Here is a 21,801-nt window from a genome sequence, read left to right as displayed (position 1 = left end):
AAAAAGAAAAAGAAAAAAGATCCAGCCTGGCCACGATGGTGAAACCTTGTCTCTACTAAAAATATAAAAGAATTAGTCAGGCATGGTGGTGAACACCTGTAATTCCAGCTACTCGGGAGGCTAAGGCAGAGAACTGCTTGAACCCAGGAGGCAGAGGTTGCAGTGAGCTGAGATCGCGCCACTGCACTCTGGCCTGGGCAACAGAGAGACACATCTCAAAAAAAAAAAAAAAAAAAAAAATTTGTGGAGACAAGGTCTCACTATGTTGTTTAGGGTGGTCTCAAACTACTGGTCTCAAGTGATCCTCCTACCTTGGCCTCCCAAAGTGCTAGGATTACATGTGTGAGCCACTGTGCCAGACTTTAAATTCTCTTTGTTTTTTGAGATGGAGTCTCACTCTGTCACCCAGGTTGGAGTGCAGCGGCACGATCTCAGTTCGCTGCAACCTCCACCTAGCGGATTCAAGCGATTCTCCTGCCTCAGCCTCCTGAGTAGCTGGAATTACAGGCACACACTCCCATGCCCAGCTAATTTTTTGTATTTTTTAGTAGAGATGGGGTTTCACCCTATTGACCAGGCTGGTCACAAACTCCTGACCTCAGGTGATCCACCAGCCTCAGCCTCCCAGAGTGCTGGGATTACAGGCGTGAGCCACCGTGACTGGCTGAGACCTTAAATTCTTTACGTCATCCTTCATAAAAGTTTTTAACTAGGACTCCTCTGTAGGGACCACTTTTTTATTTTTTTTGAGACAGGGTCTCGCTCAGTCACCCAAGCTGGAGTGTCTATCACCCAGACTAAAGTGCAGTGGCACAATCACAGCTCACTGCAGTCTCCACCTCCAGGACTTACTTAATGGATCCTCCCACCTTAGCTTCCCAAGTAGCTGAGACTACAGGTGCATGCTATCATACCCGGGTAAATACATATACATATATATATATATATATATATATATATATATATATATATATATTTTTTTTTTTTTGGCGGGGGGATAGAGATGGGGTTTTGCCTGTTTGCCATGGCTGGTCTCAAACTCCTGGGCTCAAGTGATCTGAGCACTTCAATCTCCCAAAGTGCTGGGATTATAGGCATGAGCCACTGTGCCCAACTTATTTTCTATTTTTACTTTTTTGAGACAGGGTATTTCACTCTGTCATCCAGGCAGGGGTGCAGTGGCATGAACACAGCTCACTCCACCTCTGCCTCCCGGGCTCAAGATTCTCCTGCCTCAGCCTCCCAAGTAGCTGGGATTACAGGTGCATGCCCCCACGCCCAACTAATTTTTTTATTGTTTGTAGAGACGAGGTCTCACAACATCCTCACAACATTGGGTCTCTTTGTTGCCCAACCTGGTCACAAACTCCCAGGCTCAAGTGATCTGCCTACCTTGGCCTCCCAAAGTGCTGGGATTATAGGCTTGAGCCACCATGCTCGGCTGAGGACCACTTTTATAGTGCTCAGTGAAAGAGGTATATGTAGACATAAAGTCAGCCTAATAAACACAAATTTAGCAGGGTGCGGTGGCTCATGCCTGTAATCCCAGCACTTTGGGAGGCTGAGGCAGGTGGATCACTTGAGGTCAGGAGTTTGAGACCAGCCTGGTCAACATGGTGGAACCCTGTCTCTACTAAAAACAAAAAAATTAACTGGGCCTGGTGGCATGAGCCTGTAATCTCAGCTACTCAGGAGGCTGAGGCAGGAGAATCACTTAAAACCAGGAGGCGGAGGTTGCAGTGAGCCGAGATCACACCATTGCACTCCAGCCTGGGCAACAAGAATGAAACTCTGAGGCTCGCGCGGTGGCTCACACCTGTAATCCCAGCACTTTGGGAGGCCGAGGCAGGCGGATCAATGAGCTCAGGAGTTCGGGACGAGGCTGACCAACACGGAGAAACCCTGTCTGTACTAAAAATACAAAATTAGCTGGGCGTGGTGTCACATGCCTGTAATCCCAGCTACTCGGGAGGCTGAGGCAGGAGAATTGCTTAAACCTGGGAGGCAGAGGTTGCAGTGAGCCAAGATAGCGCCATTGCACTCCAACCTGGTCAACAAGAGCAAAATTCCATCTAAACAACAACAAAAAAAGAATGAAACTCTGTCTCAACCAAAAAACCCAACACAAATTCAAGTCATACAAATGCAAAGATACACTTTCTTTGCTTGGAATTTAACTTTCAATGTTTTTTCCACGATCTGGGCTACGGAAAAGGAAAATTATGGAAATGGGAAAAGTCTTCCCCATGGCTTGCCCTGCCTTGGAAAGAGCTCGTGTGTGTTCCCCCGTACCTCTGTGCACTCTGTGCAAGTAGAGATACTCCAGATAACCGACATAGTCCGCTTCTCCTGCAGCCAGGAAAGCAGCTGGACAGCAGAGGGCGATAAAGAGCCACGGACTTTGCCTGTAATCGGCTTGTAATGTGCTTTGAGGCCAGAGAATTTCTCAGAGAGAAAGCTAGGGATCTTGGGTAGTCTTCTTAGGCCTCAGGTGTTGTGTGATTCTATAGCAATTTCTCTTCTTTTATTCATTTATCTATATAGAGACAGGGTCTTGCTCTGTCACCCAGGCTGGAGTGCAGTGGTGTTATCTCAGCTCCCTGCAGTCTCCACCTCCTGGGTTCAAGCAATCCTCCTGCCTCAGCCTCCTGAGTAGCTGAGACCACATTTGGGCACACCACCATGCCTGGCTAATTTTAAAATTTTTTGTAGGGACAGAGTGTTGCTATGTTGCCCAGGCTGGCCTTAAACTCCTGGCTTCAAGTGATCCACGACCTGCCTTGGCCTCCCAAAGTGCTGGAATTACAGACGTGAGTAAACATGCCCCTCTCAATCACTCTTCTTTTCTTCAGAAACCTGAGTGACACCTGAGAGGCAGCCAGGGGAAGAGAATGAACTCTCTGGAGTCAGAGCTGGTTTTGATTTTCACTGCATCCTTTTGAACTGAGTGACTCTAGCTAAATAACTCACTGAGTTTCAGTTTGTCTCTTTATGTGTGAGGAAAGATAATTCTGTTGTGCAAAATTTGTCTCAGGAGCCTCTTACAGGGCTTAAGGTTGAACAACAATTCCAGGCACTGTCCTTGGCACTGGAGAGTCCACAAGGGGCAAAAAGCAAACATGGCTTCTGCCCTCATAGAATTTACAATTTAGTAGGGAGGACTGCTTTTAATCAACTGACCTCACAGACAGATTGCAAATTACACCTGTGCAAGTAAGTGCAACAAAGGAATGATCTCAGAGCCTGGGGAGGAGGAAGTGCCCAGGCAGGGAGATTTCCCTAAGGTAGTGAGGAGTGAGTTCAATCTGAAGAATGAGTAGGAGTTTACTAAGCAAAAAGAGAAAAGTCTTGCAAGAAAAGAGAATAGCTTATGCAATGCCCACATGTGTGGGAGCCTGCCGCAAGGCTGATGGGAATGCAGGGAAGAGAGAACAAGGTGGAGCTTAGCGGGGGATGTGGCTAGAGAGGCAGGAGTTGGATCACACAGGGGTCAGATCGCAAGATCACACATTAGCCTGAGAACATTGGGAAACCATGAACCATTATAATCACAGGCTATGAACACACTTCCATTCTGAAAAGGTCCCTCTGGTTGCAGGACTCAGCCCTCCACCCTCTTCCCTTCAATGCACCCTCAGGTATTGAAGTCACTGAGTTCTGCGGCTAATCCTTCCTCCTTTTCCCTTGTATTTCTCAATATCTCCCACTGGGACTATTTCAGTGGGCTCCCTGCCTCCAGTCTCACCTCCTCCACACAAAAAGATTGATCTTATTTGATCCTCACAACATGCCTGCAAGTAAGCAAAGTTGCAATCCTTATCCCTATATAACAGATAAGAAGGCCGGGCACGGTGGCTCATGCCTGTAATCCCAGCATTTTGGGAGGCTGAGGCGGGTGGATCACCTGAGGTCAGGAGTTCAAAACCTGACCTTGGCCAACATGGTGAAACCCTGTCTCTGCTAAGAATACAAAAAATTACCTGGAGCGAGACAGGAGAATTGCTTGAACCCGGGAGGCAGAGGTTGCAGTGAGCCAAGATCGCGCCATTGCACTCCAGCCTGGGCAACAGAGCAAGACTCCATTTCAACAACAACAACAAACACTTAATGTGTTGTCTGTAGCCATTACATTATGAATAGCACAAAAATTGAGTAAATATTCTTCCAGTATTTGAAACCGTTTTCTGACTCAGCAAAGAAGTTGCTCCCATGATTGACAATCCGGTTAAGTTTTGTCTTTTTCACTTGTATCAACCAACATTCAGGTTTACAATTACACTCCTTGGTCAACTGCAATCAGTTTGTCTACCTATATCAGAGTTTGGCAAAAATCAATGAAAGCATTCTGTGAGAAAGAGTTATATGGAATTTGCCAATTTGCTGTTATTTGTAAATTGTGAACTACACATCCTTTATGTCAGTAAAACTTAACGACAAATTTATGTACCTATATATGTGCATACATTCCCTTTCTCCCCCCAGAGAGCTGGTTGTTACACATTTATTAGTACAGCACTGGGTCTAGAACACGATTCATGTAGTGATTCCACAAACAGTCACTGGGTGCCAGGAGGGAGATACAGATTAATGATGAAATGACTCAGCCAAGGTCACACATCGCAAAGCGGCATAGATGGGAGAACCATATGTGCTTCCAAGGCCAGCGGCTCTCTCCCAGGACAGACCATGGTTTCCAAGGCCTCTCCATTCTACCGAATGGGATGGCCTGGGCCTGGGAGCCCAGGAAGTGAAAAGCAAGGGCTGGGAAAGGAGACCAACGCTAGCCGACAGACAGTTCACCGCCAATAGCGGCCGGGGGCGCGCGCGACGTCACTCGCCGTGGAGGCCAGCGCGAGCACGCCCTGGGGAAAGCGGCGTGGCTAAGCCCTTCCGGAAGTGACGTCGCCTTGGTGGGCGGTGCTCGGCGGTGGCAGAGCGCGGCCTGGGCTCGCGCTGGGCTCCGCGCGTCCCCCGCCCCCCTCTATGAGGCAGAGGCCGCGGCGGCCGTTAGCTCTGTCGCTCCGGGGGCCGCGGCGGGCGGGGCTCCGGCCGGGCCCGGCCTAGTCCCCACCCCAGCCCGGCTTCCAGCCGCCCGCCCTCCTCCCTCTCTCTCCCCGATGCAGGGGGCCGAGCTCCGGGATGGCGAGGCGGCGGCGGCGGCCGCTTCGTACCGCGTCCTGAGCCGCCTCCTTGGCTATGGAGAGGCGGCCCCCGAGCCAGGCCCGCCGCCGCCGCCCCCGGGCCATGGCCCCCCGCCGCCACCCTTCCTTGCGCGGCCCGGCCCGCGGGGCTCCCGGCCGCCGCAGCTGATGGTGTTCCGCAACGTGGGTCGGCCGCCGGAGGAGGAGGACGTGGAGGCGGCCCCGGAGCCGGGACCCTCGGAACTGCTGTGTCCCCGGCACCGCTGTGCCCTGGACCCCAAGGCCCTGCCGCCGGGCTTGGCGCTCGAGCGGACCTGGGGCCCGGCGGCTGGACTAGAGGCGCAGTTGGCGGCTCTGGGGCTCGGGCAGCCGGCAGGGCCGGGGGTCAAGACAGTCGGTGGGGGTTGCTGCCCGTGCCCGTGTCCCCCTCAGCCGCCCCCTCCGCAGCCCCAGCCGCCTGCTGTCGCCCCGCAGGCCGGGGAGGACCCCACGGAAACGAGCGACGCGCTGCTAGTCCTGGAGGGCTTGGAATCGGAGGCCGAGAGCCTGGAGACTAACAGCTGCTCGGAAGAGGAGCTCAGCAGCCCGGGTCGCGGAGGAGGAGGGGGCGGCCGGCTTCTGCTGCAGCCCCCAGGCCCTGAATTACCTCCGGTGCCCTTCCCGCTGCAGGACTTGGTCCCTCTGGGGCGCTTGAGTAGAGGGGAGCAGCAGCAGCAGCAGCAGCAGCAGCAGCAGCAGCAACCTCCCCCGCCTCCGCCTCCTCCCGGGCCCCTCCGGCCACTCGCGGGTCCTTCTCGGAAGGGCTCCTTCAAAATCCGCCTCAGTCGCCTCTTTCGCACCAAGAGCTGCAACGGTGGCTCCGGCGGTGGGGATGGGACCGGCAAGAGGCCTTCTGGAGAGCTGGCTGCTTCAGCTGCGAGCCTAACAGACATGGGAGGTTCTGCGGGCCGGGAGCTGGACGCAGGGAGGTGAGACCGGCGGGGGGCTGGCCGACAAACTTCCTTTTCTTGTTAGGTTTCCCTTTTTATCTATTGCTACCGCGATCCTGACAGTTCTTAAGATAGGGTCTTCAGGAGGAGGCAGAGACTTGGTACCAAAGGTGATAACATCTCGCATAAGGTCAGAGCTAATTGTGGAAACAGCTTTCACTCTTAAAGAGTGCACACTCCATGACACTTCTCAGCTGGTTTGCATCTCTTGTTGGAAGATGGTTTCAGACCATCCCCCCATTCCCACCCTGGCATAGCTTTTTAAGTTTTTCCAAGGCGGCTGTGTGCCATTATCCCTGGAAGGGAGATTGCTGGAAATGTTTGGCCTTTGGGGCAAAAAGCTGGTGTTGCATCTTGACCGCCTTGCTTATTCTGTGTACCAGCACCGCACCCCCCTTTACACTCGTGCATGCAAATGACAGGAGAATCTTCAAATGCAATTGTAGGCCAGCAATCAATTGGACATCTGTTCAAAGTTTTAATGTTTTCCTGGTTGTTCCCTTAGATGAACTTGGCATATCAAATTTGGGTGCTGACCACTGTCTGTGAGAATAGAAAATAGACCCGGCACAGTGGCTCACACCTGTAATCCCAGCACTTTGGAGGCTGAGGATGGCGGATAACCTGAGCTCAGGAGTTTGAGACCAGCCTGGGCAACATGTGAAACCCCATCTCTACCAAAAAAAAAAAAAAAAAAGCTCCTCATCTCTACAAAAAATAAATAAAAAATTAGCCGGGAGTGGTCTCAGCTACTCAGGAGGCTGAGGCAGGAGGATCACTTGAGCCCAGGAGGCGGAGGTTGCAGTGAATAGTGATCATGCCACTGTACTCCAGTTTGCGTGACAGAGTGAGAGCCTGTCTCGAGAAAATAGTTTTGTGCTCTCTCAAGGCCATTTGAGAATTCTAAGTACCAGTAAGTCATAGACAAGGTAGAGACAGGTACATGAGTTCTAGGCCAGTTGATGAAAATTCCAAACGTAGGCATTGAGTTTTTTTCCTGCATTTCTGAGGGGTGGACTGATCTTTGGCATCCAGTGTTAGATCTGTAGCGTTGGTTTACAAAGCTGTCAACTTTGGTGTCAGTGAAATGAGTTACCATGTTGTAACTGCCATTGTGGTTTGTACTTCTTTGAGCGGGTTCTCAGAAAGATTGGAATTGGTTTTGTTGTGGTTTACGTGATGGATTCTTGAGACATACCGGCAGCCATAAACCAAAGCTAAAGAACAGGTATAAATGGATAACCTTACCGTGAACTAGGATCACTTGGGGAGCTTTTTGAAAAGCCTAAGAGTTTGAATTTTTTAAAAACTCCCCAGTTGATCCTGACTGGGAACCACTCATTCATGGACTTCTGTTTTCAAGGGAACTTGGGTACTCCAAGAAGAAAATGTTGGGTGGATTTGGCTTTCTTGCCCTTTCTGAACAGCTGTGCCATGGACTTGTTTTGGGGATCAGGCCAAATCCAAACTTTCTGAAGAAATCAGTGTGTTGCCCCTTTAGGTAGGCCAGTGTTTCTGCCTTTGCCTCCTAGTGAATTCATGCTGGGAGTTCAGATCTTGAAAAGTGTGTGGCTGCTGAAACAGTTTTTTTGTGGTAGGCTCTGTATTCAATGCTCCACTTACCAGCACAGATGAAATTTACATCAGATGCAGGGGAGGGCGGGATTAAAGCTATGGGTAATGACATAGGATAGGTTGCTAATTTTCTTGTGGTTTGTCTTGCCTTTGTTCCATGTTGACCAGGAGTTCATCTGAGATTCCAGAGATGCCAAATATGAGGTGTGGCGTGAAATTAGCTGCTACGTCTAACAGATTAGGAAGAGGAAAAGGCATATAACATTATACGGTTTTTTGCCTTTGGAAGCAGAATTTAATGGTCATTGGCTGCTCTGCCACCCACCCTCACACTAAGCACAATACAGATTTCTGCCGCAGAGCAAATTGGGCTGTAGCTTTGCAAAGAAGCTTAGTTCAGGGCACTGGAGAATTACATTTTTTGGTCCAAGGGCTTTTTTTGATGAATTGGAGAAGAGCTAGGTATTTGTGTATAAACGTTTGGTTGACTGCTGTTTGGAGGCAGCATGCTGTATAGAGAATGTGAAAGTCTAGATTCCATGTAAACTCGAACATCAGCTGGGAGATGACCAAATTTGTTGTCTTCATGCTTCCCTTTTTCCCCCATCTGTAAAATGGGTGAGTGTTGACTGTCTTGTTCCTGTCCTTATAAGAATAGATTGTTGAGAAGAGAAATCTAGATGGAATAGTTTGTGCTTTTTAGAAGATAAGTAATAAGACTGAGCTGGTAAATTTTTTAATGCTTAGGATTTGGTGCTGCTTGTGAGCTTTTCCACAGCTTACTATGTGCCAGTCTTGCTGGCAGCCTCGCAGCTGTGAGAAACTTGGTGAGTCTGGCCAGGGTAGTTGTGATTTCTGTGGATCTGCACCTCCTAAGTCCGCAATAGTGGGAGGATGAGTTTGGATTTTTAGCTTTTCTCTTGTTTTGATTGGTAGGACCTGGAAGTGGTGAGAAATTTCAGTCTTTTGCCAAAGGGTATATGCCTTTGTCCTCATTGTTGATTGGAGTTAATTATGGGCTTCTACAGTCTTTGCTATACAATTTGGGACTTTTACAGTAACCTCTGGGCATAATTCCCTTTGCTATTCTCAACATCTGCCTTCTTACAATCATTTTAGAAGGTTTAACAATTCCCACATTTTAGCACTAAGCAAAACTTCCTTTTAGTTGCTTTTGAGTCTGGTAAGTGGACCTACATGGATATATTGTCTTCAGTGTAGTATGAGTTAGTTTAGAGATTTGTTTTTTGTTTTGAGGTGGAGTCTTGCTCTGTGGCCCAGGCTGGAGTGCAGTGGTACGATCTTGGCTTACTGCAACCTCCGCCTCCCGGGTTCAAGCGATTCTCCTGCGTCAGCCTCTCCAGTGGCTGGGATTACAGGGGCACACGATCATGCCCGGCTAATTTTTTAATTTTTAGTTTTTAGTAGAGCTGGAGTTTTGCCATGTTGGCCAGACTGGTCCCGAACTCCTGACCTCAGGTGATCTGCCTGCCTTGGCCTCCCAAAATGCTGGGATTACAGGCATGAGCCACCACCCCCGGCCAACTTAGGTAACTCTTTTTAAGCAAGGTAAGAAATGGGTTCACCAATTGGGTGTGGTAGTGCGCACCTGTAGTCCCAATACTTGGAAGGCAGAGGCAGGAGGATTACTTGAGCCCAGGAGTTTAAGGGCACAGTGAGCAATGATGTGCCATTGCACTCCAGCCTGGGCAACAGAGCCAGACTCCGTCTCTCTCTCTTTTTTTTTTTTTTTTTTTTTTTGGGGAGACGTAGTCTCGCTCTGTCGTCCGTGCTGGAGCGCAGTGGCCCAATCTTGGCTCACTACAACCTCCGCCTCTCAGGTTCAAGCAATTCTTCTGCCTCATCCTCCCGAGTAGCTGGGACTACAGGTGCATACCACCACGCCTGGCTAATTTTTTGTATTTTAGTAGAGACTGCATTTCACCGTGTTGCCCAGGCTGGTCTCAAACTCCTGAGCTCAGGCAGTCCGCCTACCTCAGCCTCCCAAAGTGCTGGGATTACAGGCTAGAGCCACCGCGCCCAGCTGACTCCATCTCTTTAAAAAAGAAAGAAAGAAAGAAATGGGCCCAGCAACTAATCAGGTTTCTGTTCTGGGGAACTGGGCTAGGGCTTATAACACACATATGTTGGAATTCAAAGAGCTGGGCTTGATGCCTGTGGTCCTCAGTGTAATCTAGCATTGCTATTTCAGGAAAACCAGTGGAGTTCCCATGTCTGTTTCTCATATGTTGAACTGATTGCCTTCCTTTGGATTTGGTGAGAGATCTAATTTGATCTGACCATTTTGAATCATCACGTAATACACACTTGGTTGGAAATAGGTACCTTGTTCACTTTTCAAGATTTGTTTTTTACCAGGTTAACAGATGAGGCTATTACTGGCCGTCTTCATGGTAGTGAGGTGGAGAAATGGAGGATGGTTCTATAGTGGTTTCCTATCTATTTATTTGGTGGGGGGTGGAAAGATAGAATTCTGGAAAGAGAGGCAGGCTGTTTTGGCATCCGTTTGGGGCCCTGCTGTCGTGGACAGACCTGGCAGACGTGAGAAACCTTTTTCACTGTATCCTTGGGTCTTCAGGTCTAAAGGGGTCTTTTTGAGTAATAGCATGACATGCTGAGAGCAAAATGATTTTATGGTGTGTTGAGGAAGTTCTGATTTTATGTTTGGGTTTTGGGTCCACACAATGTTGATCTTTTTAACTATTTTTTCCATGAAGTGGTTGCGGTTGGCAGCTCTCTTTTAGAATGAACTCCTGGGCTTAAAAAAAATCTCTGTCCATTTGAGTCCCATGCCGTGCTTCTCACTCCTTAACATTCTCTCTGCCAACATCATTTCTAAGGTTTTAGACCTTGGACCGTGCCTCTTGGCTTTTCCCTGGAAGTTCCCTCTATAGGTTCTTTAGTGGGTTTATGATGGAGTTTTGGATCTGACCTTGCTGCACAGATGTCTGTGTATTGGAACTAAAAATGAACACATGGTTTTTGTGCCTGTAGCACATGAACAGACACTGGCTTATGACGTGTTGGAAATGGCACAGGCTGGCTGTCTTGGCACTGTGTGCTTTAGCAGGGGCAGAGGTGCATTGGAGCCATAAAATCTGGTATTTGGACATCCTAGTTTGGAAGTTACTTTAGAAAAGGACGTGTGTAAGTCTTAGGGCATCAGTACAGGGGACTTATGAGCAAATAGGTTATCATTATTTCACTGTTTTTATTTTAGGTTTCAAAGAATTTGAAAACCGGCCAATGGTTATGTCTATGTGTTGTTGTTCTGTCTAATCTAATGCTTTTAACTCCTTTATCCCATAAATCTGTTGTAGTACAGTTAATAATTTGCAGGGTAGAAATGGACAGAGGCATCCTGTTTTTTTCTTACCTACAGCATAGGCAGTAACTTAGCTGACACAAAGGACTGCTAGTCTCAAAGACCTTTGCCTGAGGCCTTCTGCCCTGTCCTTTTGTGTCACCTGAAGCACAGCCCACCAAATGCTGTTTTATCCCACCCTACTCCTCCAGTCTTTGTTGCTGCTAAGATGAAAGTGGCCTACTGGCAAAGTTACAGGGGTATAACGTTGCACCCTAATGCTTGTTGAGGTGATCTGGGGAAGAATAAATAACATGGGAATGTAGTATAGAGGGTTAGTTTAAAATATTATCTGAAATTCCATTATATTGGTCTCCAAAATATAGTGTGTCAGCTTAGAATGGCCTTTTATTATTCCAAATGGTTCATGTATACAAAAGGGGATATATAAAGTGTATGTCTTTTAATAATAATAAAATACAAGCATAGGTACCCTTCACTAAACTTAATGAATAGAATGTTATCAGTACCTTTGAAGAGTGTTGCTTTCTAATTACATCTTATCCCCTGGTAACCACCATCCTCAATTTTATGTTAATCAGTACCTTGCTTTGTTGTTGTTTTTTTTATAGTCATCTAGATTGGTGGTTTCATGAATGACTGCCATTAGAATGCTCTCAGGATCCTTGAGACAGATACTGCTTTGGGTTTGTAGTTAGGCTTGTCTTCCCAAGAGAGAAAGAAGCATGCCTATTTATTAGTAGCCTTTTAGCCTCCTAGACTTTAGACCTTTTACCTTTCCAAGCATCCAGCCATGAGGCCCCCTTATTTGCCAGGAAAAACCATTCTGGCACTCTCGAACAGCTCTCCCTGGATTCAGATGTTTTTCTTTTTCTAGATCCTAGAAACTATGATTTTTCTTCTTCAAAATGCCGGGGGCGGGGGAGATGAGCTGAAGTGAGAAGGCCTCCGCAAGATGTGTGCATTTGGGTCCTGCCGTTCTTCAGTGCTTGGCACTGAAGAGACTCGTCCCCAGCATGGGCAGATGGCAGAGTAATGCAGCTTCCTTTGAAAAGAGGCAAACGGCCAAATGGCTGAGGTGTGAACCTTTTGAAAGGCCAGTGCTTTAGGTTTCTACTTGCTGGGTTAAATGTTGTACCCACAAGTTATCAAATAAAAATCAGCTTGGAAGCTCTTCAGCAGTCCTAAAGTTCATGTCCAGTGGAATTAACATTGCATTCCAGTCCTCTGGATTGTTGGAACTAAGCTGTAGTCATGAGCCACTTTTATGAGCAAAGAAACTGTGTGGCCGTATCTTATTTTTATGTAGCCACCTCTCCTGTGGGTGCTGTGGGTGGAATATTCATAGTGAGCGTGATCATCAGACCCCTCAAGTATGGAAGAGGTTGCCAAGGGAATGTAAAGCTAGGTCAAGAGAAAGACGGACCAGGGTTTCAGCTCTTTCTGAATAAGATCTTCATGGTATGGTTTTAGAATTTTGTTTGAAGTGAATTCTGAGAAGCTCAGACATCGATGTTAAAACATAAATGCATAAACATCTTCTGAAATCAAATAATTTAAAATAGAATTTCATTTTGGATTTTCTTTGCTTTTGCCCCTCTATTGGTGCAATTTATAGTTGAAAAGAGTTTAAGTTCTATTTAGACCTTTGGGTAAGAGTATTTTTGGAAGGTGAGCCAGCTACAATGCTAGGAGACAGGCGCTCAATTCTGGGGTACGATTTTCTTTAAGTCTGTTTTATTGTTAACAATAAAAAATAAATAAATAAGTATTTATTTATTTATTTATTTATTTTTGAGACAGGGTCTCACTCTGTCACCCAGGCTGGAATGCAGCAGCTCAGTCATGACTCACTGCAGCCTTGACCTTCCCAGGTTCAGGTGATCCTCCCACCTCACACTCCTGAGTAACTGGGACTAGAGGTGTACACCATGCCCAGCTAATTTTTGTATTTTTTGTAGAGACAAAGTTTCACCATGTTGCCCCGGCTGGTCACGAATTCCTGTGCTCAAGCATTCTACTCACCTCAGCCTCCCAAAGTGTTGGGATTACAGGTGTGAGCCATTGCACCGGGCCTGAGGTATAATTTATATACTGCAAAATTTACCCTTTTAAGTGTCCAGCTCTATTCATTTTGACAAATTTATATATAGTCATCATAATCTCTACCATCATCAGCATATAGCATATTTCTTTTCTTTTCTTTTTTTTTTTTTGAGATGGAGTCTCACTCTGTCACCCAGGCTGAAGTGCAGTGGTGTGATCTTGGTTCACTGCAACCTTCACCTCCCAGGCTCAAGCAGTTCTCCTACCTCAGCCTCCTGAGTAGCTGGGATTACAGGTGCACGCCACCATACCCAGCTAATTTTTGTATTTTTAGTAGAGATGGGGTTTCACCGTATTGGCCAGGCTGGTCTCGAACTCCTGACCTTGTGATTTGCCCACCTCGACCTCCCAAAGTGCTGGGATTACAGGTGTGAGCCACCGTGCCCAGCCAGCATATAGCATATTTTTATTTTTTATTTTTTATTTTTATTTTTTGAGACGGAGTCTCACTCTCGCCCAGGCTGGAGTGCAGAGGGGCGATCTCAGCTCACTGCAAGCTCCACCTCCCGGGTTTATGCCATTCTCCTGCCTCAGCCTCCCGAGTAGCTGGGATTACAGGTGCCCGCCACCACACCCGGCTAAGTTTTTGTATTTTTAGTAGAGATGGGGTTTCACCGTGTTAGTCAGGATAGTCTTGATCTCCTGACCTCATGAGACACCGTGCTCAGCCAGCATATATTATATTTCTATCACCTCGACAAGTTCAGTCATTCTGAGGTGAGTTTTTTGAGTTTAACACACTTCTGGCCATAATGTGTTCGTTGGAGTCTTTTGAGTTTCTTTCATTTATTGCTGAAAAGCCACTTGAAAGTGTGGTAAGAAGTGATCTTTGGTATATTAACCAAAAGATCTGGGTTTTCAGACTGGTTCCCTGGAATCAAGAAGTCATGGGGAGGGCCGTGTGAGTGGCAGCTCAGAGAGAGGAATGGGCCCTCTTCTTGGGTGCTAGGCAGAGCCACTAATCTGAGGAGGCCCACTTAGTAGCTGATGGCTTTGACTCATGCCTTGGGGCAATTGTGCAGAAATCAGAGGTCTTCAAGGTTGAAGACTGCATGTGCATCCTGCAGTGCTATTCTCAGGTCAGAATCTGTTCCCTGGTTCACTTTGGAACGACCTATCCTACAGGCAAGCCCAGAGGGAAAATCTGCTCTGAGCTGGTGCTTGTTCAGGTCAAGAGCCTTTTTCTTGGCTCCCAGATGGAAGCTAGCTCTGCATCAGACTTCCTTCCTCTTGAAATGGACTTGCTAATTACCACTCAAGGTGTTTTACTCTTTTAGTGTACTGGGTATGGTGAGCTCCAAAGGGATTTCTCATTGCTTTGTAGGCTGGTGAATTCTGTAGCCAAATCTATTTAAGGAATTGCTTTAATTATTTCCTTCTTCCCCTTTATTTTATGCTTTATTACAAGAGTGTTGCTGACAACGACTAGGGTTTGCTTTATTTTTCAGTGCATCTGGAACTGAGTGTTGTGGTGACTTAAATGCATATGTGTTCATTTCTCCCCTCTATTCCCTCTCTGCTTTCTCACTCCCTAGGAAACCCAGGTTGACAAGAACTCAAAGTGCCTTTTCTCCAGTCTCCTTCAGCCCCCTGTTCACAGGTAAGGGTAATATCTTTCTGTCTTCTGACATCTGAAAATAGGGGTGTTCTGAGACCTGTTGGGACACACTTGCAGATGCGTCACAGGGAGCTGTAGGCGTGTCTGCAGTTATTTCCTTCATTCCATGCTTAGTGGGTTTGAGATGAGGCTATTTTTATGGTATGGAATGTGTTCTTGACTTTGGATGCTTTATAGTTGGAGGTAAAGGCTGCTTGTTGGTAATTGGGTGACCTGGGTGGCCCTAGCAGTTATGCAGTGCTTAGTTCAGGGTCATCACATATAAATTAAAACTAGGAATTACAAATTTATGGGCTCACAGTGCATAAAAGACTCTCTAGAAGTCATACAGTTTCTGTCTCTGCTTCCAAGGGAGTTCATGGGTTATCTCATAAAAATGATCCATGATTGTCTGGTCTATTTTTGAAGACTTTTTTGGGCAGAGGGGATTACATGAGCTCTTGTCTTTTTAGGGGCTTGCAGTTCCTGCAGCTGTTAGAGTTCTTTATTGTAGCTAATTTAAGTCTGCCCTCTTGCAGCAGGGAACACAGTTGCTAAACTAGGAAGGCTGTAGAAATCTCCTTTGGATGATGGGTAACTGCCTTCTCATTTCGTAGGAAGCTTTTTCAGAGATGGAGGCCTTCTATTATGTCAGTCACATGTGAAGCTCCTGCGTGAATAAGCTGTAGAAAAGTGGGGCTTTGCCACACTGCCCGTGTCTCAGAAACTGAGTACTTCTCATTGGTTATGACTGAGAAGCCTTTAAAAAAAAATCCCAATCTCAAACTCCTTTGGATATAATGTCCCTCAAAAAGGTGATTGGAAGACATATGATTTGGGCATGGATGCTTCCAGGAAAATGTTAAGCAGGCCAATGAGACCTGCAGCTGGGTAGACTGCTGTGAACTGTCAAAACAAGTGAATTGGTACCTGTATAGACATCTACTGTAGTGGAGAAGGAGGTCTCTGTTCTTATCCAAGCCCAGAATTTAAAAATCTTATGTTGTGATAGCATGTCTTTCTAGTTAATAGTTGTTTCCTCCTTAAAGTAAGGAACATGGCTGGTCGCGGTCACAGTGGCTTAGGCTTGTAATCCCAGCACTTTGGGAGGTTGAAGTGAGCGGATCACCTGAGGTCAGGAGTTTCAGACCAGCCTGGCCAACATGGTGTGAATCTCCGTCTCTACTAAAAATACAAAAAATTAGCTGGGCATGGTGCTGCATACCTTGTAGTCCAGTTACTCGGGAGGCTGAGGCAGGAGAATCACTTGAACCTGAGAGGCTGAGGTTGCAGTGAGCAGAGATTTTGCCACTGCACTCCAGCCTGAGCGACAGAGTTAGACTCTTGTCTGAAAAAAAAAGGAACGCTACCTACATTTGTAGTTTGAGGTTCAGGTCAGCCTCAGCCCTCTGGAATGACATCCTTTATGTTAAGTGCCCTACCAACAGTCTAGACTGCTCTGGCCTGTCAGGAAACATGCTTGTCTGGCCCCATTGCATTGCTCTGGGCAGCCAGGCTCTCAATTACCAAGCTGTGTGGTGAGTCTGGTACCAGTTTTCTAGAACTTTCACTGATGACTTTTGTTTGTTTATTTTTGACACAGGGCCTCATTTTGTCTCCCAGGCTGGAGTGCAGTGGTGCAGTCTCAGCTTACTGCAGCCTCGACTTCCTAGACTCAAATGATCCTCCCACCTCAGCCTCTAGAATAGCTGGGACTACAGGCATGCACCACCATACCTGACTAATTTTTTTATTTTTGTGGAGACACGGGGTCTTACGATGGTGCCCGGGCTGGTCTTGAACTCCTGAGTGCAAGTGATTCGCCTACCTTGGCCTCCCAAAGTGTTGGAATTACAGGCGTGAGCCACTGCACCCGGTCTCACTGATGACTTTTAGAAGAGCTTTTCTGTTTGTTTAATTAGTATTCAAGACCTTTGTAAAAACTGTGTATTTAGGTTCTGAAAATCCAGTTTCTTCCCTTTTGGTAAATATTGGTCACCTCATTTTCTTAATGGGGAAACATTAAAATACTAGCTGAGGGATTCATTCAGCCCTGAATTAAAAAAAGATGTTGGAAGGAATACCCTAAGGTCTAAATTAGAGAAATTCTGAGTTCTGACCTGTGGATCAGGCCTGCCAAAATAACCCTATTCCTGGCTATCAGCTTGTGTTAATATTAATAAAATACCCTTCATCCTCTCATGACTCAAGTGGAGAGGGAATAGACAGAGTTGGGTGGCAAGGAGTCTTATATATGGCAGGGAACAGAACTGCATGACATGCTGGGAAGAAGAGAGGCCATGTGCCTCCTCCCACCAAGTTCCTATGGAGAAGCTGCCTCTTAGATTATCTGACTTTTGTCTGACTGTGAAAGTAGTTAATTTTTAGGAATATAAATTGTACTTTCGGCCTTTGTAGCCTTAGCTATTAAGAACCGGTATCTTATTCAGGTAGATTCTCTTATGCGTGAATACTCTGGAAAATTAAGATGTGGACTGCCCTCTAGGAAGAAGTTAGGACTAACATTGGGAACTTTTTCTGTATTCTGCTTACCGTGCAGTTCTTAGGTTTTCTGGCCTTTGCTTTCCATGTCTGTTTGGGCATATAACAAGCCACTTGGCTTGCTTCCTAAGGCAGAAATTGATACACAGTTCTGAAAAAATAAATGGTGTGGGTTCCATTGGATAAAGAAGACCTCTTGTTTGAGGGTACGTTGTAAGTTAGTGACAGAACCAGAATTAGATGGTTTTCCACTGTCAGTCCCATGGTTTTGTCCTAAAGAATCCTTGACCCTTAACAGGGCCAAGGTTTAATGATAGAATTTTAAAATTGACTTCCTGGTGTTGGGGTGATTTCAGCCCTGGGGGCATTAGGTTTTGAGCTTTCTGAGAGCAGCAGACCCCCAGCCTTGCCTGCTTGCCCTTTGCTTCCCTTTGCTTTCTGTGTCAGCTTTGGGCAAGGCGCTTCTGTAACTTGCTTGCACCATGAATCCCTCAGGTGAAACTGTGTCGCTTGTGGATGTGGACATTTCTCAGCGGGGCCTGACCTCTCCACACCCTCCAACTCCCCCTCCTCCTCCAAGAAGAAGCCTCAGCCTCCTAGGTATAGTTTCTTCCCCTCTCCTTCTTGCCTAGTGGGAGGGTGAGCTACAGGGACTTGTTCTTTGCTGGCCGACCACGCTTCTGGGTTTCTGATGATGACTTAATTATTTCCTAGCTCTTTCTCAGTACCCCATCATCTCCCTAAGCAATTAAATGGGTCTCACCTGCATGCTGCAATACTGTGCATATATTAATTCGATTTACATTTATCTTGCCTTGAACCCACTGCTATTGGGCTGCATTAGGAATATCCTTACTACCCTGCTTTCCAAAAGCAAACCAGAGTAAGGTGATTGTTGCCCTCTGTCCAAAAAGACTGGGTGAAGGTTGGGCCATCCTGCCCCAGAGGGCAGCCTGATAGTCCTTCTCCCTCTCCTCTGCCTTCACTGTGCTCATTCTGTGCTCACATTTCTGAACCTCTTGCTTTTGTTCTCTCTTCTAGATGATATCAGTGGGACGCTGCCTACATCTGTCCTTGTGGCTCCGATGGGGTCTTCCTTGCAGTCTTTCCCCCTACCTCCGCCTCCTCCACCCCATGCCCCAGGTTAGCTTAGTTTAGAGGCAAGACTTGTAAGAGTTGGGAGTACAGAGTGATACTTTGTACCATAGAAGGATGGGAGAAATCTATTTATGGAAATAATAGCTTAGTAGAAAGTTTAACTCTTTTCCCCTTGGCTGTACCAGACTCCTTGGAAATGAGGCCGAGAACTGGTTTTCCTAACCCGTTTTCTTTATGGAGGTCAATCTGATTTTTGTTAGGGATAAAAGACTACTGAATTTTTCATCTCTTTGCTGCTGAGACTGTTTTGCAATCCTTGAGTAGATATCACTTAAGAAACTGCCTTAATTTCAGGATAGTGAGGTTTAATATGTTGCTGGTTTTCAAGGTTCTGTGGTTATTCTAAGCTTTTAGTATTTACTGCAGCCTTGTAAATAAGCATTCAGTAGCCCACACCTGCTTTGCCAGCTACCAGTACCCAAGGAATAAAATGAATGAAATCAGCATTCTTTTCTACTTGCCTGGCAAAATCATTACTCTTCCTGGGCAAGTAAGCGAGTCACTATTTCCAAGGCTGCCTTATCGGCACTTCACTTCGAGGTGGGAGAAGTTGGAATCGCTCTAGGCTGGTGAAGCCCCTGAAGTAGTCACCTTAGTCAGGTTAGTGAGCAGCTCCCCTCCCCTTTCCTGGGGTTAAGTGCCCCCACCCATCCTTCACAGCTTACACAAGCCCACACAGCTTTTTGTTCCAGCCCATCCAGCTCTTTCCCACTGCTTTGGCTTCTACCCTTTCCAGCTTAGCTTCTAATGCCTTGCCCTCTTCAGTTAGCATTTCTGTTTTTGGGGGAGGGTCTATTTGTGGTTGGGAGCAGTGAGGGTAAACAGGTGACCACCACTCTCTTGCCCTGCAGATGCATTTCCCCGGATTGCTCCCATCCGAGCAGCTGAATCCCTGCACAGCCAACCCCCACAGCACCTCCAGTGTCCTCTCTATCGGCCTGACTCGAGCAGCTTTGCAGCCAGCCTTCGAGAGTTGGAGAAGGTAGGTGGTACCTAAGGACTGGCAGGTCACTTCTCCCATTAGCTAAATTCTGTACCCGAGCACACCTTTATTTATTTGTTTATTTATTTTTAGAGACAGGGTCTTACTCTGTTGCCCAGGCTAGGGGATAGTGGCATAATCATAGCTCACTGTAGCCTTGAACTCCTGGGCCAAAGGATCCTTCTGCCTCAGCCTCCTGAGTAGCTAGGACTACAGGCACGCACGACCAAGCCCAGCTAAAATTTATTTATATTTTTTGTAGAGACTGGTCTTGCTTTTTCCCAGGCTGGTCTTGAACTCCTGGGCTCCACGTGATCCTCTTGCCTCTGCCTCCCAAAACTCTAGGATTATAGGCATGAGCCACCACACCCAGCCCCTATTTATTGTTTTTAGAGGAAGAATAGTTTACTTTCTTCCATATTTACAGTGACAAAAGCAGTGTGCTACTGCTGTTAATTCCATGAGATATAATAAAATTGAATTTGGGGAAAAAATTTGGACATGATAAAGGTTGTTGGAGAAATGTTTACAGTCTAAGCTGATTTTGATAGATTAACTGACCAAATTCCCTCTTCTTTTCTGGGTAGGGTCTTTGGTAACATAATTGTGGAATTATTATTCTTTGTTTTTGTTGTTGTTGTTGTTGTCTTGTTTTGTTTTTGGGACTGAGTTTTACTCTTGTCACCCAGGCTGGAGTGCAGTGGTGCAATCTCGGCTCACTGCAACCTCTGCCTCCTGGGTTCAAGCAATTCTCCTGCCTCAGCCTCCCGAGTAGCTGGGATTACAGATGCCCAGCACCATGCCCAGCTAATTACTATATTTCTAGTAGAGATGGGGTTTCACCATGTTGGCCAGGCTTGTCTCGAACTCCTGACCTCAGGTGAGCCACCTGCCTTGGCCTCCCAAAGCGCTGGGATTACAGGTGTAAACCACTGCACCCCAGCCTTTTTTTTTTTTTTTTTTTTTTTTTTTTTTTGAGACATAGTCTCACTGTGTCACCCAGGCTGGAGTGCAGTGCAGTGGTACAATCCCAGCTCACTGCAACCTCCGCCTCCCAGGTTCAAGCGAGTCTTCTGCCTCAGCCTCCTGAATAGCTGGGATTACTGGCATGTGCCACCAAACCCAGCTAATTTTTGTATTTTTGGTAGAGATGGGGTTTCACCATGTTGGCCAGGCCGGTCTCGAACTCCTGACCTCAAGTGATCCATCCACCTCAGCCTTCCAAAGTGCTGGAATTACAGGCATGAGCCACAGCTCACGGCCAGAATTATTATTCTGTTACTTTGGAGGGCTAAAAGTATAGTGAGCGTGATGTTCATTGCTAATGGTTGAGACACGTGTAAGTGGCTTTTACCTATTGAAATGTTTTGGAGAGAATGCAGAGGGTTCTCCCATGTTAAGATAGATTGTGCTGAAAACTTTGACATTTCTCTGTCCTGATAACTAGTGGACTGCTTCTTGTCTTTGATAGTGTGGTTGGTATTGGGGGCCAATGAATTGGGAAGATGCAGAGATGAAGCTGAAAGGGAAACCAGATGGTTCTTTCCTGGTACGAGACAGTTCTGATCCTCGTTACATCCTGAGCCTCAGTTTCCGATCGCAGGGTATCACCCACCACACTAGAATGGAGCACTACAGAGGTAAGAGATGCTAAGAGAGCCTTCTTCCCCCCCCTTGCCTTGCTCTGCCCTTGCTGTCTGACTTTTTTGTGGAAGAGATTCATGGGAATGGAACTACGAATAGGGGAAAAATTATCTTAGACTCAGTTGAATATTGATATGGGCACTTGTTTCAGTCACTAGAAGAAATGGAGGGGGTAGGGAAGGGAGAGTAAGGGTTGCATTTAAAAGTCTTGTCAGCAACATCTTGTCTCCTAAATAGGAGGGCCTGAATAAAACTGTTGGAGAGACTGCCAAGTATTGAGCCAGTAAAACTCTTTAGGTAAAAGGAAGAAAGAACCTAGGACCATTAGGCAAATTCTCACAAGCTTTGTTTGGAATTAAACTTATCATCTAGAGATACTTTGTTAAATCACATATACAAAGAGGAGAATTTAGTGTTGATCCTGTAACTGTTCTGAATTTCTTTTCTTTTTTTTTTTTTTTTGAGACAGAGTCTTGCTCTGTCGCCCAGGCTAGAGTGCAGTGGTACGATCTCAGCTCGCTGCAACCTCCGCCTCCTGGGTTCAAGTGATTCTCCTGCCTCAGCCTCCCATGTAGCTGGGATTACAGGCCTGTGCCACCACACCTGGCTGATTTTTGTATTTTTAGTAGAAACAGGGTTTTACCATGTTGGCCAGGCTGGTCTTGAACTCCTGACCTCAGGTGATCCACCCACCTTGGCCTCCCAAAGGGCTGGGATTACAGGTGTGTCTGAATTTCTTTGTCTGATAGTCACTTTCTCCC

At 46.7% G+C, this 21,801-nt stretch overlaps 1 protein-coding gene across 2 annotated transcripts in view; it reads left to right on the top strand.

Moving 5' to 3' along the window:
- The first annotated feature begins 4,939 nt into the window (after positions 1-4,939).
- The window catches only part of SOCS7 (suppressor of cytokine signaling 7), a 53,324-nt gene continuing 36,462 nt past the window's right edge, over positions 4,940-21,801 (top strand). The window contains exons 1-6 of one of the 2 annotated variants that reach the window (XM_010379354.2): positions 4,940-6,109; positions 14,693-14,757; positions 17,752-17,856; positions 18,298-18,399; positions 19,266-19,396; positions 20,868-21,036. In XM_010379354.2, coding sequence (XP_010377656.2) covers positions 5,118-6,109; positions 14,693-14,757; positions 17,752-17,856; positions 18,298-18,399; positions 19,266-19,396; positions 20,868-21,036 — 1,564 coding nt within the window. In that variant the 5' untranslated portion in view covers positions 4,940-5,117. The remainder of the gene's footprint in view (positions 6,110-14,692; positions 14,758-17,751; positions 17,857-18,297; positions 18,400-19,265; positions 19,397-20,867; positions 21,037-21,801) is intronic. The other variant, XM_030923704.1, reaches the window with a different exon arrangement.

Source organism: Rhinopithecus roxellana, chromosome 19 (genome assembly GCF_007565055.1).
Source record: "Rhinopithecus roxellana isolate Shanxi Qingling chromosome 19, ASM756505v1, whole genome shotgun sequence".
In the NCBI taxonomy this organism is placed as follows: domain Eukaryota; kingdom Metazoa; phylum Chordata; class Mammalia; order Primates; family Cercopithecidae; genus Rhinopithecus; species Rhinopithecus roxellana.
Note: the sequence above shows the minus strand (reverse complement) of the source record. Positions and strands in the feature narration are given on the sequence as shown.